General features: G+C 43.2%; 1 protein-coding gene across 1 annotated transcript in view; it reads right to left on the minus strand.

The window, feature by feature from the left end:
• The window catches only part of LOC138955969 (uncharacterized), a 60,856-nt gene extending 41,873 nt beyond the window's left edge, over positions 1–18,983 (minus strand). The window contains exons 1-6 of the mRNA XM_070327455.1: positions 18,848–18,983; positions 9,034–9,344; positions 6,934–7,097; positions 6,344–6,590; positions 5,111–5,216; positions 3,788–3,884 (exon numbers count right to left, since the gene is read on the minus strand). Of these exons, the coding sequence (XP_070183556.1) occupies positions 3,788–3,884; positions 5,111–5,216; positions 6,344–6,590; positions 6,934–7,097; positions 9,034–9,344; positions 18,848–18,959 (1,037 nt within the window). The 5' untranslated portion in view covers positions 18,960–18,983. The remainder of the gene's footprint in view (positions 1–3,787; positions 3,885–5,110; positions 5,217–6,343; positions 6,591–6,933; positions 7,098–9,033; positions 9,345–18,847) is intronic.
• Positions 18,984–19,661: the final 678 nt, after the last annotated feature.

Here is a 19,661-nt window from a genome sequence, read left to right on the forward strand (position 1 = left end):
TCCAAGTGGGCAATAATTGAAATAACGTTAACTCATTTATGAACTGCAGAATGATTATCAATTAATATATGAAAGTAGTATCCACATTCCTGATACTGCCGAAGATGACCTCCTCGTCGGGAGCCATGTGTGCCGCCACTCAGATGGTGCAGCTGCTGTGAGTGCAGATATGTTCGGGGAGCAGACATGCATCGAGCAAGGGAAGGGAGCAGGTGGCATGAAAGGCATTTTTACCAACCCTGAGCAGGTCGCCGTATGGATCCAATCCTTTGGCATCAGCTCACTTCTCTCCAAGTCAATGGATGAGATGTACAATGATGTAGAAGGACTAGATGAGACACAGAAACACAAAACACACAAAGAAGAGGGCAAACGACGGCGAGAGTTGGACGCTGATGACCGAGCCAATATTCTGAGAGTGTTGAACGAAAACTCCAACCCACTCACCACAGAGATGACCACCCTCAACCATATCATAAACGGCCAGATAGCAGATGAAAAGGTGAATGTGCAAGATGCACTGGAGATTGGCAGAGACATGAGCACGAAGTTCTCTTCATCAGTACCTAAGTGATTTCATGCACCCATTTCAAAGAAGGTGGTGACAATGAAGTTCATGCCGAAAGGCGTGAAGGTCAATGGAAAGACCGTACGTGACCTGCAGGCTATATTCGCTCGCCTGCTCGTGGTGGGGAGCAAAAGACATATCGAGCTATCCACTCTCTTCAACTATGAGCTTGGTCCAGTCCCTGCTTCCATCATTGATGAGTATGATTTCCTCAGAAAAGGCAACAAGTCTGTGTTTGTTCAGCGCCTTGGAATCCTTGACCCCAATCCTCCAGCACCAGATGTCATACTTGTTGATGCCTCGCAGCTCATCTACTGACCTCGCAGCCAGTATGGGACGCCGGCTTCATCAGCACATCACTGAAACTTACGTCATCTTTGACCAGTACAATCAAATATCTGCCAAAGACCACGAGAGACAGAGGAGAGCTGCAGAGACCTCTACAAAGTATCATCTCTCACTGACAACTCCTCTACCTAGCCGAGACAAAGTCATGAAGAACAAAGCAAACAAGAAAATGCTGGGAGAGCTCCTGTGCACTCACAGCATTGGAGATCACATTGAGATGGTCAGCAGAGCAGACAGTATCGTCACTCATGATGAAGCTGACGTCTCTCTCATCTCGTACATGTTAGATGCAGCCAGACGAGGTGCTGCAACCATCCGTATTCTCTGTGATGACACTGATGTGTTTGTGCTCTTAGTCTTCTGGTGCTGGAAGGCTGGCATTACTTGCCGCCTGCAGATGGAGAAATGGAATGGAACTGTTCTGGATATCAATTCAACAGTACATAAGCTGGGTGACCAGTGTCGTTCCATCCTGGCCGTACACGCTCTCTCAGGTTGTGACACTACCTCTTACCCTGTAGGGAAAGGTAAGGTATCTGCGCTCAAAGGCCATGAGTGTGGTACCTGGTGACCTGCTTCACTTCATCGGAGAGGAGGGAGCCACTGACTTGCAGATACAAGAGGCAGTGAGGGCTTTCTTCCTGGCTCTCTACAATCAGAAGAAGTCGGCATCTGTGAACGTCGCCAGATATGACATCTACAGAAAACGCAAAACGCCCCCAGCGCCGAAGACACTGCCTCTTACAGAGCGCAATGCTCACCTCCATGGACAACGAGCACATCTACAGGTTCTACTTTTGAAAGCAGCAAACTGTCCTCACCCACCAGCAGCAGAGATCACCAATTTCGGGTGGAACATTCTGAACAGAGATGCAAAGGAAGGCGAGGAAGTTGTGATGCCAGTCCTGGACACAAGCCCTGTTGCTCCTCCTGCCCTGATGGATGTTATCAGCTGTGGCTGCAAAGCTGAAACGCCGTGTACAACAGTGAAATGCAGCTGTGCAGCCGAAGGCCTGACCTGTACCAGCTATTGCGTCTGCGGAGGATGTGAAGGTACATGTTGTAACCCGCTCACACCACAAGCACAGCAAGAAATGGACGAAGACATCGATGCAGAGCTTGCTGAAGGAGAAGGAGATACAACAGATGACGATGAGGATGCCGCTGACGATGTTGATGATGTGATTTAGCCAACAAGAAATGGACAAAGACATCGATGCAGAGTTTGGTGAAGGAGAAGAAGGAGATACAACAGATGAGGATGCAGCAGCTGCTGACTATGTTGATGATGTGATTTAGCCAGTCATGTTAATCTCGCTTGGAATGGTTCATGCACTCCTTTCTTCCAATACCAAATCATACCATGAATTAATTTGGAATCTAGTAGTCTAGGTTTTAAGAGATATAGTATATTCTGTATATCGTTTGAACAATGTTTCAAAACAATATGCAGTTAACCGAGTTCATTTTTTTTCCAATAAAGGCCTACTAGGAGGTGGAATATGGCCATTTCCGGTTTAAACCGGAAGTGGCGGCCATCTTGAATTTGGAAGTATCATAAATTGATTCAGAGTCATCAATAATCCCAACACCGACTCAAAAATCGTCGAAATCGGCCAAGGGGCTGCTGAGATATTGACTTTTCAAGAATTATGCTAATTTATGCTAATTAGGCTAATTATATGCAAAATGCTCAAGACATGCAAGTTAGCATCCGGCAGTTTCTGACTGCTGGGGACCCATACAGTACATTTCTGCAAAAACCTTTTGGTGTACTCAACACTTCCGGGTTCACATGATTGGCAAGAGGACTATACCCCTTGTTCAAGGGAAACAGAGACACAGTGCGGCCGACAGCGGCACCTCTGCAGACAAGAAAAGGATGCGACGACATTAATTTTGTCTCCCCAAGCTCTTCTAATGACAATACGAACAAGAAAAACAATGGAAGATGAAAAAAGAAAGAAGATATGATTACGAAGTGATCAAAGATCACATTTCTTACTGAAAACTGCTCGTGCATAGGGTGTAGTACCTTGTAATTAGTGCCCACCCCCTACTTTGGGTCGGAATTGGTGCACAGGGGGGTGGGCGCTTACAAGGTACTTTACGGTACATACATACAGACAGACATACAGACAGACAGACAGACAGACATACAGGCAGACAGACAGACATGCAGACAGACACAAAGGCAGACATACAGGCAGACAGACATACAGGCAGGCAGACAGACATACAGACATAGACAGGCAGACAGACAGACATACAGACATAGACAGACAGACATACAGGCAGACAGACATGCAGACAGACACACACACAGGCAGACACACACCTACAGGCAGACATACAAGCAAACAGACATATATACAGGCAGACAGGCAGGCAGACAGACAGACAGACAGACATACAATACAAACAGACATACAGGCAGACACACATGCAGACACACACCTACAGGCAGACATACAAGCAAACAGACATATATACAGGCAGGCAGACAGACATACAGACATACATGCAGGCAGACAGACAGACAGACATACAATACAAACAGACATACAGGCAGACAGACACACAGGCAGACAGACAGACAGACATACAATACAAACAGACATACAGGCAGACAGACACACATGCAGACACACACCTACAGGCAGACGTACAAGCAAACAGACATATATACAGGCAGGCAGGCAGACAGACAGACAGACAGACAGACAGACATACAGGCAGGCAGGCAGACAGACAGACATACATACATACAGGCAGACAGACACACAGGCGGACAGACATACAGGCAGACAGACACACCGGCAGATGTAATATAGGGCAAACATATTTCAACAGCCTGCTGCACAGTCTTACCTGTATGGAATGTTGACCTGGTCAGCATATGCTTTTACATCCAGCATTGTTTGCTGGTAGGTTTTGTTCTGCTCCGTGTTGTAGTAGTAATAAGCACCTGCAACAAACAAACAAGTCGCGTAAGGCGAAAATACAACATTTAGTCAAGTAGCTGTCGAACTCACAGAATGAAACTGAACGCAATGCAACGCAGCAAGACCGTATACTCGTAGCATCGTCAGTCCACCGCTCATGGCAAAGGCAGTGAAATTGACAAGAAGAGCGGGGTAGTAGTTGCGCTGAGAAGGATAGCACGCTTTTCTGTACCTCTCTTCGTTTTAACTTTCTGAGCGTGTTTTTAATCCAAACATATCATATCTATATGTTTTTGGAATCAGGAACCGACAAGGAATAAGATAAGTGTTTTTAAATTGATTTCGACAATTTAATTTTGATCAAAATTTTTATATTTTTAATTTTCAGACCTTGTTTTTAATCCAAATATAACATATTTATATGTTTTTGGAATAAGAAAATGATGGAGAATATGATGAACGTAAATTTGGATCGTTTTATAAAAAAAAATTTTTGTACAATTTTCAGATTTTTAATGACCAAAGTCATTATTTAATTTTTAAGCTACCAAGCTGAAATGCAATACCGAAGTCCGGGCTTCGTCAAAGATTACTTGACCAAAATTTCAACCAATTTGGTTGAAAAATGAGAGCGTGACAGTGCCGCCTCAACTTTCACGAAAAGCCGGATATGATGTCATCAAAGACATTTATCAAAAAAATGAAAAAAACGTCTGGGGATATCATACCCAGAAACTCTCATGTCAAATTTCATAAAGATCGGTCCAGTAGTTTAGTCTGAATCGCTCTACACACACACACACACACACACACACACAAACACACACACACACACACACACACACACACACACACACACCACGACCCTCGTCTCGATTTCCCCCTCTATTATATGTTAAAACATTTAGTCAAGTTGACTAAATGTAAAAACACCAACCCATGCCATCAATTGACCAAATATTTGAGGATTTGAGGAGGTCAATGATGGACTCATTAATTATCAGTCCAGTATCCCAGATAAAGGTGAAATCGTTACGGACATAATTGTCAACACTAGCTAACCAATCAGCAAACCCAGTGATCAAATGTTTGAGGAGGTTGATAATGGACTCACAGTTATCAGTCAAGTATAACGTACCAGGTAATTATTGGTGAAATCGTTACGTCCGACATAGTTGTCAACAGAGGGTAGCTAAACAATCAGCAAACCTAGTGATCAAATGTTTGAGGAGGTCGATAATGAACTCACCATTATCAGTCCAGTATCCCAGGTAATTATTGGTGAAATCATTACGAACATAGTAGTCTGTCCTCTGATACGCCTGCCTCAGGTAACTGCCCCACCCTTCAAAGGCCTGAAGTCAAGAAACAAAAATTCTAAATGGAGGAGATCTCCATACAAATTCTGGTACCTGTAAGTCAGGCACCTCTAATATAAAGACATCTCCCCTGTTATAAAGGGCAACTCCTGTTGTCTTTTTGCCAACAATTTAACAAAAGTATCCCCTACATGAAAGTACACCTGCCACATAGGCCTGTTTTCTTTCATCCTATAGGTACCACTGCAACTAAAATCCCCATTCAGATAATGTATACTTTGCAGCCACATTCTTTTAATAGCGCAGTACATGTACTGGCAAACCAATATAGTTTTGTCATCACAAAAAAATTGTCATCATTTTCAGGAGCTAGCTTTCATTCTTAACAAGCTGGGTAACAAACAAAAATGTACATATGTCACAAATTCAAGTAGTGAATGGCTTTGAGCTTCAGGTATAAGGTGGATTGTCAAAGTAAAACTTGCTTTGGATTTGTGTTTCTGAGGACAATTAGGATTGTAAACAATCACTCTCAAAGACCCAGGAGTGAATCAATGTTGGTACTTACCACGACGACTCATGGATCAATTTCCAACTGAGCTGTGCAATCGCAAATTGCACAACAAAAAGTCTCAATACACTTTGAAGAAATTTTAGGCACATGCTAAAAACTTACTGAACTTGCAAATATGATGGCAGCTAGCTATAATATAAATGCACATTTTTAGACTCAAAGAAAAGCGATGCAAATTTAAGTTTTATCAAATTATGTCACATGCAAGTATGACGTTATTGTGGCCTCAGTCAATAAAGATAAAAACAGACCAACCCAAAAGCTGGCAAAAAGCCACCAAACATCTTACAGTACATTAATTGTTCCTCAGGTTGCCTAATTACTTCATCCTTAGATAATTAATCTCAACTCCTTCATATCACCTGAGAATAGTTCTGGTAAGAAAATATCCCTAGCACCGATCCCCTCTTCACAACACTACCCCCTACCCCACCCATTCCTCCTCTCCATGTCCGAAAAGCGTAACTGTCCTTATACAATGGAGTTTTGTGATTTTTTTTTACAGTTAAAAAAAAGTTCTCTGATTGTGAGAAAAAAATAGGGTCCGAGTCGGGGAATCGGAAATATTGATTTTTTTCCTTGGCGTTACCCGATTGATTCCTCCAGAACTGTAGTAGACGATAAATTCCATCACTGTGTTTGCTGGAACAGTTGTCACCCCTCCCATAATTCCGTACTGCAGGAGGTGTCCGTCCTCCGAGTTGTCCGAGTGCCAGTTAGAGGCGGCCATGAAACGATTGGCAGGGGAGATGACCAAGGTGTCGCCGCTTCCATCAAACAATGCGACAGGCCCGCCAGCAAGACCGCTAGTGATTTTGAAGCCATCTGGTGAAAATCTTGAAAAAAGAAGAGTTCACGGATCTTATTGGACTGGAGCACATGTTTCCGATAGACCTCTCACTAGTGATTGGTCCATACGTTGTTTGTCAGAGGTTTTGCAAGCTAAGAAAAGGTCACTCTCCTACAATCCATACAAACCCGACGGGGTTATTTGTGGAATTTGTCTATTTTAGCAGTACTTTTTCTTGGTGGTGGGAAAGTGAAACGTGCTTGGTTTGATTTGATTCTGATTTTGATTCAGGATGCTCGAGTATTGTTATGTCCTACATCCTGAAAAACTATGCATACAAGCATTCAAACACCATAACAAGGAAAGAAAAGAATCCATGCTTTTCTCACATTCCCATTTTCTTCTCGGTGTCTCCACACATCATGCCGCCATACGCGAGATATCCCACAACACCCGCGTCTGTCTCCATGTCTTCCACCAGGAATGATGGGAAGCCGGAGATTGCGTAGTTGACATTGGCAGCTCTTGTGTTATTGGCACCGTTTAGATAAACCTGGAACAAAAAGTGCGTAGTTCACACCGTTTAGATAAACCTGGAACAGAAAGTGCGTAGTTCACACCGTTTAGATAAACCTGAAACAGAAAGTGCGTAGTGACACACCGTTTAGATAAACCTGGAACAGAAAGTGCGTAGTTCACACTGTTTAGATAAACCTGGAACAGAAAGTGCGTAGTTCACACTGTTTAGATAAACCTGGAACAGAAAGTGCGTAGTTCACACTGTTTAGATAAACCTGGAACAGAAAGTGCGTAGTTCACACTGTTTAGATAAACCTGGAACAGAAAGTGCGTAGTTCACACTGTTTAGATAAACCTGGAACAGAAAGTGCGTAGTTCACACTGTTTAGATAAACCTGGAACAGAAAGTGCGTAGTTCACACCGTTTAGATAAACCTGGAACAGAAAGTGCGTAGTTCACACCGTTTAGATAAACCTGGAACAGAAAGTGCGTAGTTCACACTGTTTAGATAAACCTGGAACAGAAAGTGCGTAGTTCACACTGTTTAGATAAACCTGGAACAGAAAGTGCGTAGTTCACACTGTTTAGATAAACCTGGAACAGAAAGTGCGTAGTTCACACCGTTTAGATAAACCTGGAACAGAAAGTGCGTAGTTCACACTGTTTAGATAAACCTGGAACAGAAAGTGCGTAGTTCACACTGTTTAGATAAACCTGGAACAGAAAGTGCGTAGTTCAGACCGTTTAGATAAACCTGGAACAGAAAGTGCGTAGTTCACACTGTTTAGATAAACCTGGAACAGAAAGTGCGTAGTTCACACCGTTTAGTTAAACCTGGAACAGAAAGTGCGTAGTTCACACCGTTTAGTTAAACCTGGAACAGAAAGTGCGTAGTTCACACCGTTTAGATAAACCTGGAACAGAAAGTGCGTAGTTCACACCGTTTAGATAAACCTGGAACAGAAAGTGCGTAGTTCACGTACACCGTTTAGATAAACCTGTAACAGAAAGTGCATAGTGATCGACACACCGTTAAGATAAACCTGGAACAGAAAGTGCGTAGTTCGCACCGTTTAGATAAACCTGAAACAGAAAGTGTGTAGTTCACACCGTTTAGATAAACCTGGAACAGAAAGTGCGTAGTTCACACCGTTTAGATAAACCTGGAACAGAAAGTGCGTAGTTCACACTGTTTAGATAAACCTGGAACAGAAAGTGCGTAGCTCACACCGTTTAGTTAAACCTGGAACAGAAAGTGCGTAGTTCACACCGTTTAGATAAACCTGGAACAGAAAGTGCGTAGTTCACACCGTTTAGATAAACCTGGAACAGAAAGTGCGTAGTTCACACCGTTTAGATAAACCTGGAACAGAAAGTGCGTAGTTCACACCGTTTAGATAAACCTGGAACAGAAAGTGCGTAGTTCACACCTTTTAGATAAACCTGGAACAGAAAGTGCGTAGTTCACACCGTTTAGATAAACCTGGAACAGAAAGTGCGTAGTTCACACCGTTTTGATAAACCTGGAACAGAAAGTGCGTAGTTCACACCGTTTAGATAAACCTGGAACAGAAAGTGCGTAGTTCACACCGTTTAGATAAACCTGGAACAGAAAGTGCGTAGTTCACTGAAATTACAATTAAAACAGACAAATCTTAATAGCCTGTGCTCGGATTTTTTAAGTAACGTTTAAACTAATTAAAGTAACAATTATAAACAGAAAAAAGCTCTTTCTCGAAAAGTTGGACTGTAAGCATTTGCAGAATTATGTCAGGGGGATTCTGCGATAAATTTTTACTCAGTTATTTCAAAGGATACGCTGAGTGGTGAGAAAGTTCATAAATTGGGGTGGGGTGCGGGGGGAGTCTTACAACAAAGATCCTACCTACTACAATCCACGGGTTTCTTCAAATGGGAGAGTCTTCCACAGAACAAACATTCCCTCCGCTCATAAACAAAACCAACCAACCTGTGAAAAAAGCACAAACGGATGTCCTTCGTACGTTTTGATGGAGGCTCCGATCTCACTAACTCCGGCTTGGTAGGAAAAAGAGAAAATCTCAAACTTTCCAAACGCGTCTGTTCCGTTGGCAGTTTGGATCGACTTGAGCTTTAAATTCTCTTTATAAGTGACGCCATCAGAGTTGAAGAAAGGTGGAGCACTGTAAAGCCAGGTCTTGTTTCCCACTCTGAGGGAATACGCTCCGTTCTTCTCAACGTGGACGCTGAAATTGTTTGCGTCATCCTCTGTAGACCGTTTCGGGTGTCGATCTGATAAGGCTGTGAACAGATGTTTAAAATGTCGTTACATACGAATGATTATTTATTGATTAAGTGTGATGTTCCATCTTAAGATTTGTTTGTTCAGAATACTCATTTATTTACATCGTAGCCTTTGAGTTTTTATTTCTTGCTTTCCTTACAGCGATCTACTTAATTTAATAAATAAATGGAAGTAAGCTGTCAAAGTTGCACACAAATCTTATTTATTTGTGGCCGCACACACAGATTTATACTACTGTAGCTCACAAAGACTCACACACATACACTCATACACAAATGTAAGTACACACACACTGTGACACACACACACACACACACACACACACACACACACACACACACACACACCCAAACACATAAAAACTAACACAAACCTCTTTCACTCTCTCACATGCAGGTATGCCTGCACACACATCAAACAAACACACACACACACATACACACACAGAGTGGGTGGGTGAGAATTAAGAGGAGAAAAGGAGAATCAATGCCCTGCATATTCTAAACTATATGTACATCTCTTCTGTTTAAGCAGATTTGCACACTCTATACATCTAACCCGTTTGCATTGGGTCGTTTCATATAATTAGCACAGGTCAACATTGGGAAGACAATTACACTTCACTTTCTCGCTAGCCCAACGAAATTTGACATGTACTTAAACGAGTTATCAATTGACACAGAGAGGAGAACACATGCACCCACCATTCAGATTCTGATGATAGTGCGAACATAAGTGGGTAAAATCGCAGTGAACTTGATTTGGTGCAAATTAAGGTACACGTAAACTTAATTACCTCGATTTCTGGGCTCTCTCTCAGGTTATATCTCTCTATGAAAACTGCATGTTTTGGTTTTGGGAGTAAAAAAGTTTATGCGATCTTTTCAAGTGTAGATTACATCACAGTTAATACATTTCGAAGGAGACCTAAATCCCGCCAAGATGCAGTGAAACAAAACAAAAACAATTGTAATTCAATCAAGTTGGCGTTTTAATGAAACAGATCCTGTGATTGGTCAGAATGCCCCAACTCATTAAAAATTACCGGTCATTAAGTATAAGTTACAGCTCCGTCCATCCATGGTATCGCCTGATATTTTGTCGAGACTGGGTCAATGAATATGATGACGTCACTCGAGGCTCTGCCGAGAGTGACGTCATATTCTTTCACCCCGTCGAGACAAAATATCACGCGATACCATGGATGGACGGAACTGTAACGTATATATGGCATGACCAAAGTAAAGAGAATTTGTCATGGGATGTGGAATCAAATCATTGGAAATAATCATTGCGCGATATAAATCCTCGTAAATAAAAAAATAAAAAAATAAAAAAATTCACCATGGGCAATCAACCCAAGCCTAGAAGTTGTAGTCTAACTATATTTTGTTTCAGTCTTGGCAAGGCCAGTTTTGTCCAGTTCCGGAAAAGACATGAATTCATTCACCCTGCCGAGACGAAAAAAAAACCTATTCCATGGATGAAAACGTATGAGCTTATATCCCGTGACGCATCAAAGCTAAATTTTGTTTTGAAATGTCTTCACAACGTACAGATAACTTGTAAGGACATAATCGCCTTCACAAGACAGGAAAAAACAACAACATCCGCCTCCAGGAAGCCAAAGCCAAATTTCTCAAAAAGAAGCTACAGGCAAGACGGAGAAGCTGGCAAGAGAAAACAAGCTCTCTGAACCTTGAGAAGGATGGCAGAAAGCTCTGGAGGCTCACCAAGCAGTTGAATGATGAGAACACCAGCAGAGGAAAGATCACATTAGAAGAGAACGGGAAGGTGCTAACTGGAAAGCATGCTGCCAACCAATTTGCTGAAAGCTATGCAGCTGAGAGCAACCTCCATGTTAGCCCCGAGAAACAGAGAGAAGCAAGAAGAGAGAAAAGAGAGAGACCTGCCAGACAGTCGACAGTGGACGCCATGAGTCAACCACTCACACTCCACGAGCTGCACTCAGCTCTGAAAAAGTCAAAGGCGAAGAAGTCCCCTGGCCCAGACGGCATCACCAACGAGATGCTAACCCACCTTGGTAGTGCAGCAGAGAACAAGCTACTCGAGGTCTTCAACAGCAGCTGGCAAGAAGGATCGCTACCACAACTCTGGCGAGAAGCGATCATGATCCCCATCTTAAAAAAAGGGAAGGATCCAAAGAAGGCCACCAGCTATCGCCCAATCAGCCTCACCAGCTGTGTTGTGAAGACCCTGGAGAGAATTGTGAACGAGCGCCTCAGGTGGTACCTGGAATCCAGGAACCTCCTTGCCCCTGAACAAGCTGGATTCCGACAGTTCCGCAGCACTGAAGATCAGGTCACTTACCTGGCGCAAGAAGTTGAAGATGCCTTTCAGGAACAGAAGCTGGTCTTCGTCACCTGGATAGATCTTCAGAAGGCCTTTGACAAGGTCTGGAAAGATGGACTCCTTGTAAAACTGCTGAGGAAAGGCGTGTCCAGCAACATGTACCAGTGGATTCGCTCTTACCTCTATAACCGCAGGGCAAGAGTTAACGTCGACCAGACCAAAAGCAAGAAGTTCCTCCTTCGTCATGGCGTCCCTCAGGGCGGAGTCCTCTCCCCCACACTCTTCCTTCTCTTCATCGACGATCTGGTGTCTGAGATGCCCAAGGGGATCAAAGCTGCTCTCTACGCAGACGACCTTGTGATCTGGTGCAAGGAGGAGCACGCAAGTACTGCCACCTACAGAATGCAGCAAGCGGCAGATAGGCTGAACGCATGGGCAGAAGATTGGTGCGTCTCCATCAACAAGGAGAAATCCTCCACCACCCTATTCACACTGTCGCCAAAGCAGAAAGCCGGAACCATTAGGCTTGGTGGAACTCCTCTGAGAGAGGATGAAGAAGCAACGTACCTTGGTGTCACCTTTGATAGACGGCAGACCTGGAAACCACACATTGCACAGGCAGAGACGAAGGCCCGGCGCAAGCTAGCCATACTCAGGAAGCTGGCAGGTACCACCTGGGGAGCGAACGAGAAGATACTGAAGACAGTATACCAGGGAACAATCAGACCCCACCTCGAGTACGGCTCCACAGCGTGGTCAACCTCAGCCAAGACAAACCTGCAGACCCTTGACCGTGTGCAAAACCAGGCCCTCCGACTCATCACCGGTGCAATGAAATCCACGCCCATCAAGGAAATGGAGAAGCTTACCACCATCCAACCCCTCTGTCAGAGAAGAGAAGCCAAGACTATGGTACAGGCCGAGAAGCTCAAGTGCCTACCCGACCACCCCATGAAGCACAGACTGAGCAACCTCACCAAGAACCGGCTTAAACGGAGCAGTTTTGTACACGAGAGCAAGAGACTTTCTCGACAGTACAGGGAAGTCCTTCCACAGAACACTCTACCTCTGACTCAAGAAGAAGAGGAAACCCCCAAGGCAACAGAGAAACCAGGCATCCAGATCTGCACCAGTGTTCCACATGTTACCTCAGGAGAAGATCAGAATGCCACAGCTCGACAGGCACTCACCTTAGCCCTGATCGACGAACAGTACCCAAAAGAGGCGTGGATCCATGTATACACCGATGGATCAGCAACTAACGCCGTGCTCAATGGAGGTGCAGGCCTTCTCATCCAGTTCCCTGGGGGACATACAGCTACATCCAGCGTTGCCACTGGCAAACACTGCACAAACTATAAAGCAGAAGCAGAAGCTCTCATGCAGGCCGCCTCCTTCGTTCAGGACTCCGCAGACCCTTGCTACCAAGTTGTCTTCCTCTCGGACGCCCTTTCAGTCCTTCAGGCCCTAGAGAACGACAAACTCCCACAGCTGGCCAAAGCATTACAGATGGTCAGACAAACCAGAAGAGTTGTCCTCCAGTGGATACCAGCACACTGTGGGATACCAGGAAATGAAAGGGCAGATGAGCTGGCAAAAGAAGGAGCCGTGGAAGACCAACCTGAAAACAGTGTCAGCTTTAGTGAGCAGAAGACAATCATCAAGGCATTGATGAGGCCAAGGACAAACAGAGATGACTACCACATAATGTCCAGAGAGCAGCAAGTCAACCTCATCAGGCTGCGTACTGGCCACAACAGGCTCAATGCTCACATGAACCGAAAGTTCAAGCTGGCGCCATCACCAACCTGTGCCTGCGGTCAAGAGGACCAAACAGCGGAACACATCTTACAGCGATGTCCCTTACTAGATGAGGAACGAAAAGAAGTGTGGCCGTCACCAACTCCCTTGCAGACCAAACTATACGGCAGTCGACAGGAGTTGGAGAAAACGACAACATTTATCACCAGTGCTGGACTGATTGTGTAACCTCTGCGAACGCCAAGAAGAAGAAGACAAGACAGGAAAAACCCACACTTTGTTTTTCGTCTGCTACAAATCTAGTCTTGTTGGTTGACGGAGAGAATAAAGCTTCAATCGTACCTTCATCAACAGGAATAAATGTTCAATCCGCTGTCAGTTCGCAACTGAACCTTGGTTTTTTTTTTCTTTAACTGTTTGGTTAACATTGAAACGGCAATCCAAAAGAGTGTTTCAGCTGTTTCAAGACACAGGCTTAGCTCCTTCTTTTGAGTTGCTTTTCAGTCTAAAATGCATGACACCGGAAGCGAACAAATTGTCGCGTGTACTGTCGTCACAAAAAGACGTCATGACAAAGTTACACGCAAAGCGAAAGAGTCTTTGACGTCATTTACTTTTGTTCGGAATTTTCCGTCTGTTCCTAGCTTGTCAGTGAAGACGTGAGTAAGCTTACCCAAAACGTCTTTGTTCTCTATTCACATTGCAGCTGTGAAATAATCAGTCTTGTGTCTCGGTCGTGTAGGTACAGAGTTTGCTTCTGCAATCATTGTGTTCGTGTTGATGACGGCTTCATAAGACAAATCAGCTAATCTATCGTGAGGAAGACGTTTATGTACAAATCACCGAACACAACCCATTTTGTGTGTGCATTTTTTCTGAAGAATAAACTGCATCTGGTTAATTTCATCCGTTTAATGCGTGTCGAAACGAGCCATAAGGCTTTTTAGAATAAAAGATTTCACGCATTGCTTGGCCATCTGATCACAGATGAGGTCGCAGTTTGTAGGTTGAATCTATGAATCGGCCAGAGATAAATCTGCATTTCTGGTACGACCTTCCAGATTATCAACAGCGGGTTCATGGTCGGAATCAAGGTCAAATTTGCGTGGCTCCCAATCATTTCATAAAAGATTTCCATTTTCTTGTTTCTGCGGCTGCGCAAGTTATTTTGCCTTGGTCATGGCCGAACTTTAGGCCTACGGAGAAATATCGCTGGATATTTTCTCCCTAGATAAACAGAGACAAAGAAGGGAAGTCATGCTGTATTTGTCGACAACCACTCGCTAAAAAAGCCATTAACCACCTGCTGGCGAGGCGCATTGATACAAAGTCTCGGTTAGCTTTGAGGGTCATTTTACAAGTAGGAAATATGAAGGCCAACGAAATACCGAGACCATAAGGTATGCAAAGTGATGACGTCGAATACGTGACGTAAGTTGATGCATGAATTCTTCCGGACTACGTCAGTCAATTCCAAAGATCGCTTTTGTGATGCAAAGAATTTGTTTTAGAGTTTGCTGTCCAGAAACCCGTCATAAAAGAGGGGAAAATGTATGTGAAAGAAAACAAAACAGGAGCAGAGTGATAAGTTGGAATACAGAGACATATATTTCTTGGGACTTGACTCTTGCAGGTAGGTGGACTGAAAGTAGTGTGTGAACAGAACAGAACCAATTTTGTCTGTTTACCATCGCATGAAAGCAGGAAAGAGATCGTCGTCATATTGAATTACAATAACATTAACATGCTTCCATTTGAAACTTCTCGGTCTTCATCGTGGATTGACGCCCTCCCAAAGTCTAATTGAAGCCCTCCGTCGCTTCGCTCCGTCGGGCTTCAATTACCTTTGGTCGGGCGTCAATCCACGATGACGACCTCGAAGTTTCAAATGGAAGCATGTTAACCTTTGCCGGATGCCGCTTTTGACTACACACTCCCGACGATGCGGGTTTGTCTGAACCCATACATTTGAAAGAGGGTTTTTACCGTTTATTCCTCTAACGACGATGCGGGTTTGTCTGAACCCATACATTTGAAAGAGGGTTTTTACTGTTTATTTCTCTAACGACGGGGTGGGTTCAGGGAAACCCACAGCGCTACTTTAGTGGTTGCATCGAGTTTCTCCCTTCACCGACCTCTTGCAGGGGAGGGAGAGGGGGAGGGAGAGGGGGAGGGAGAGACTGAGAGAGACTGAGAGACTAAGAAAGAGAGAGAGAGAGAGAGAGAGAGAGACTAAGAAAGAGAGAGAGAGAGACTAAGAAAGAGAGAGAGAGAGACTAAGAAAGAGAGAGAGAGACTAAGAAAGAGAGAGAGAGAGACTAAGAAAGAGAGAGAGAGTCTAAGAAAGAGAGTGAGAGACTAAGAAAGAGAGAGAGAGAGACTAAGAAAGAGAGAGAGGGAGACTAAGAAAGAGAGAGAGAGAGAGACTAAGAAAGAGAGAGAGACTAAGAAAGAGAGAGAGAGTGACTAAGAAAGAGAGAGAGACTAAGAAAGAGAGAGAGAGACTAAGAAAGAGAGAGAGACTAAGAAAGAGAGAGAGAGAGAGACTAAGAAAGAGAGAGAGAGAGAGATACTAAGAAAGAGAGAGAGAGAGACTAAAAAAGAGAGAGGGAGACTAAGAAAGATAGAGAGAGAGACAAATAAAGAGAGAGAGAGAGACAAATAAAGAGAGAGAGAGAGAGAGACTAAGAAAGAGAGAGAGAGAGACTAAGAAAGAGAGAGAGAGACTAAGAAAGAGAGAGAGAGACTAAGAAAGAAAGAGAGAGAGACTAAGAAAGAGAGAGAGACTAAGAAAGAGAGAGAGAGAGACTAAGAAAGAGAGAGAGAGAGAGAGATACTAAGAAAGAGAGAGAGAGAGACTAAGAAAGATAGAGAGAGAGACTAATAAAGAGAGAGAGAGACTAAGAAAGAGAGAGAGAGACTAAGAAAGAGAGAGAGACTAAGAAAGAGAGAGAGAGAGACTAAGAAAGAGAGAGAGAGAGAGAGAGATACTAAGAAAGAGAGAGAGAGAGACTAAGAAAGATAGAGAGAGAGACAAATAAAGAGAGAGAGAGAGAGACAAATAAAGAGAGAGAGAGAGACTAAGAAAGAGAGAGAGAGAGACTAAGAAAGAGAGAGAGAGACTAAGAAAGAGAGAGAGAGACTAAGAAAGAGAGAGAGGGAGACTAAGAAAGAGAGAGATACTAAGAAAGAGAGAGAGACAAAGAAAGAGAGAGAGAGAGAGACTAAGAAAGAGAGAGAGAGACTAAGAAAGAGAGAGAGAGAGACTAAGAAAGAGAGAGAGAGAGAGACTAAGAAAGAGAGAGAGAGAGAGACTAAGAAAGAGAGAGAGAGAGACTAAGAAAGAGAGAGAGAGAGAGACTAAGAAAGAGAGAGAGAGAGACTAAGAGAGAGAAAGAGAGAGAGAAAGAGAGAGAGACTAAGAGAGAGAGAGACTAAGAAAGAGAGAGAGAGACTAAGAGAGAGAGAGAGACTAAGAAAGAGAGAGAGAGAGACTAAAAAAGAGAGAGAGAGAGACTAAGAAAGAGAGAGAGAGAGACTAAGAGAGAGAAAGAGATACTAAGAAAGAGAGAGAGACTAAGAGAGAGAGAGAGAGAGACTAAGAAAGAGAGAGAGAGACTAAGAGAGAGAGAGAGAGAGAGACTAAGAGAGAGACTAAGAAAGAGAGAGAGAGACTAAGAAAGAGAGAGAGAGAGAGACTAAGAAAGAGAGAGAGAGAGACTAAGAAAGAGAGAGAGACTAAGAAAGAGAGAGAGACTAAGAAAGAGAGAGAGAGAGACTAAGAAAGAGAGAGAGAGAGACTAAGAAAGAGAGAGAGAGAGACTAAGAAAGAGAGAGAGAGAGAGAGACTAAGAAAGAGAGAGAGAGACTAAGAAAGAGAGAGAGAGAGAGACTAAGAAAGAGAGAGAGACTAAGAAAGAGAGAGAGAGAGACTAAGAAAGAGAGAGAGACTAAGAAAGAGAGAGAGAGACTAAGAAAGAGAGAGAGACAGTGAGAGAGAGACTAAGAAAGAGAGAGAGAGACTAAGAAAGAGAGAGAGAGACAAAGAAAGAGAGAGAGAGAGACTAAGAAAGAGAGAGAGAGACTAAGAAAGAGAGAGAGAGAGAGACTAAGAAAGAGAGAGAGAAAGAGAGACTAAGAAAGAGAGAGAGACTAAGAGAGAGAGAGAGAGACTAAGAAAGAGAGAGAGAGACTAAGAGAGAGAGAGAGACTAAGAAAGAGAGAGAGAGAGACTAAGAAAGAGAGAGAGAGACTAAGAAAGAGAGAGAGCGAGAGACTAAGAAAGAGAGAGAGAGACTAAGAGAGAGAGAGACTAAGAAAGAGAGAGAGAGAGACTAAGAAAGAGAGAGAGAGAGAGACTAAGAAAGAGAGACAGAGAGAGAGACTAAGAGAGAGAGACAGAGAGAGAGAGACTAAGAGAGAGAGACAGAGAGAGAGAGACAGAGAGAGAGACAGACAGAGAGAGAGACAGACAGAGAGAGACAGAGACAGACAGTCAGATAGACGGATAGACGGATAGACAGACAGACAGACAGAGCAACTGACAACAGACATACAGACAGAGAGATACGGACAGACAAACAGAGAGACAGACAGTCTCTTGGAGACAAACAGGCAGACAGACACTGTTCCGCCGCTTTGGTAATTATGGGTGTAGCAGAACCCGCGCCGTCGGCAGAGGGATAGTTACAATCACTACTACTCTTTAAAAGTATGGGTATGTGTGAACCCGCGCCATCGGTAGTGTTTATGTAAATTATCATAATCAATTAATTCTGATGTTTTGTCATGTACACACTAAAAATTTGCAGACAGAGAGCAAATTAGGTGTGTGAGAGATACTTAAAATTTCAAAACGATACCTTTAATGGTTCCAGAGTTACAATGATTTTAGTGTGTCTCTGGGTACAGGTGAACCCAGGAAGCACGGCAAAGGTTAATGTGTAATTATCGAATAACACCAATAAATAAAATAAGTAAGTTAACAAAAAAATAAACCTAGTGAAAATAGTCACAGTCACGACACGTACCTGAAGGTATTCATTGACGCAGCTCCTTTACAACAACAAGCAATCAGCAAGTAAGCTAACAAATGGCTTCATATATAATTATAAAATATATACTTTCTTTTTAATATTCTGTCACATGAAAACTAAAATGGCAAAGAACTTTGACAATTTGGCAAATCAGTTTTTGACATTTTCACATTGTATATTAACTCGTTGAAGTGCTCTAAACAAATGAACAAAACAGGGGGAGAGCAGGAGGGGGGATAAGGAGGGATCGAGGAGGGGGAGGGGGAGGCACATTCTTGTCCGGTGGAGGCAACAGAAAGGCTTTGTTTATATATGACTAATTTCAGTATACTCATAAGGCAACAGAAAGGCTTTGTTTATATATATGACTCATTTCAGTATATACTCACAAGTGGTCACAGACAGTAGAACTAGGAGGCAAAATTTCACACAGGTCCTCATGGCTGCCACACCTGCTCCTTGGAAGAAAAAATAATTAAGAAGTAATTTTTCCCTATTCATTTCACATTATCACTGTCTGAAAAACATAACCCTCATTATTTTGTCAAAAGACATACAAAAACACTGAGATGCAAGCACATGCACAAATAAATACAAACAAACACCCATGAGGAAGAAGAAGGGATTGATGGGCGGACAAACAGACACAGACACACACATGCAAACACTATAACATGTGCAGAATTACTGAGAGAGAGAGAGAGAGAGAGAGAGAGAGAGAGAGAGAGAGAGAGAGAGAGAGAGAGAGAGAGAGAGAGAGAGAGAGAGAGAGAGAGAGAGAGAGAGAGAGAGAGAGAGAGAGAGAGAGAGAGAGAGAGAGAGAGAGAGCGATAGAATTGAATTGAATTGAATTGAATTAAACTTTAAGGCTACGCATAGACACACAATTATATAATTAAAAAATAAAAATTAAAAAGTTAACCAACAAAAAAAGGAGAACTTCAGCACGTGATAATAAAGATGACAATGATATTGATGATGATGACGATGATAATGATGATGATGATGATGTAAGATGAGGCATGAAGAGCATACATATGTGGTTATTCATAAAGTCAAATGCATACTATGCAGGTAATTATCTTTCTTTCTTTCTTTATTTGGTGTTTAACGTCGTTTTCAACCATTCAAGGTTATATCGCGACGGGGAAAGGGGGGAGATGGGATAGGGGAAAGGGGGGAGATGGGATAGAGCCACTAATG

The sequence above is a fragment of the Littorina saxatilis genome, unplaced genomic scaffold, assembly GCF_037325665.1.
Source record: "Littorina saxatilis isolate snail1 unplaced genomic scaffold, US_GU_Lsax_2.0 scaffold_380, whole genome shotgun sequence".
Lineage (NCBI taxonomy): Eukaryota > Metazoa > Mollusca > Gastropoda > Littorinimorpha > Littorinidae > Littorina > Littorina saxatilis.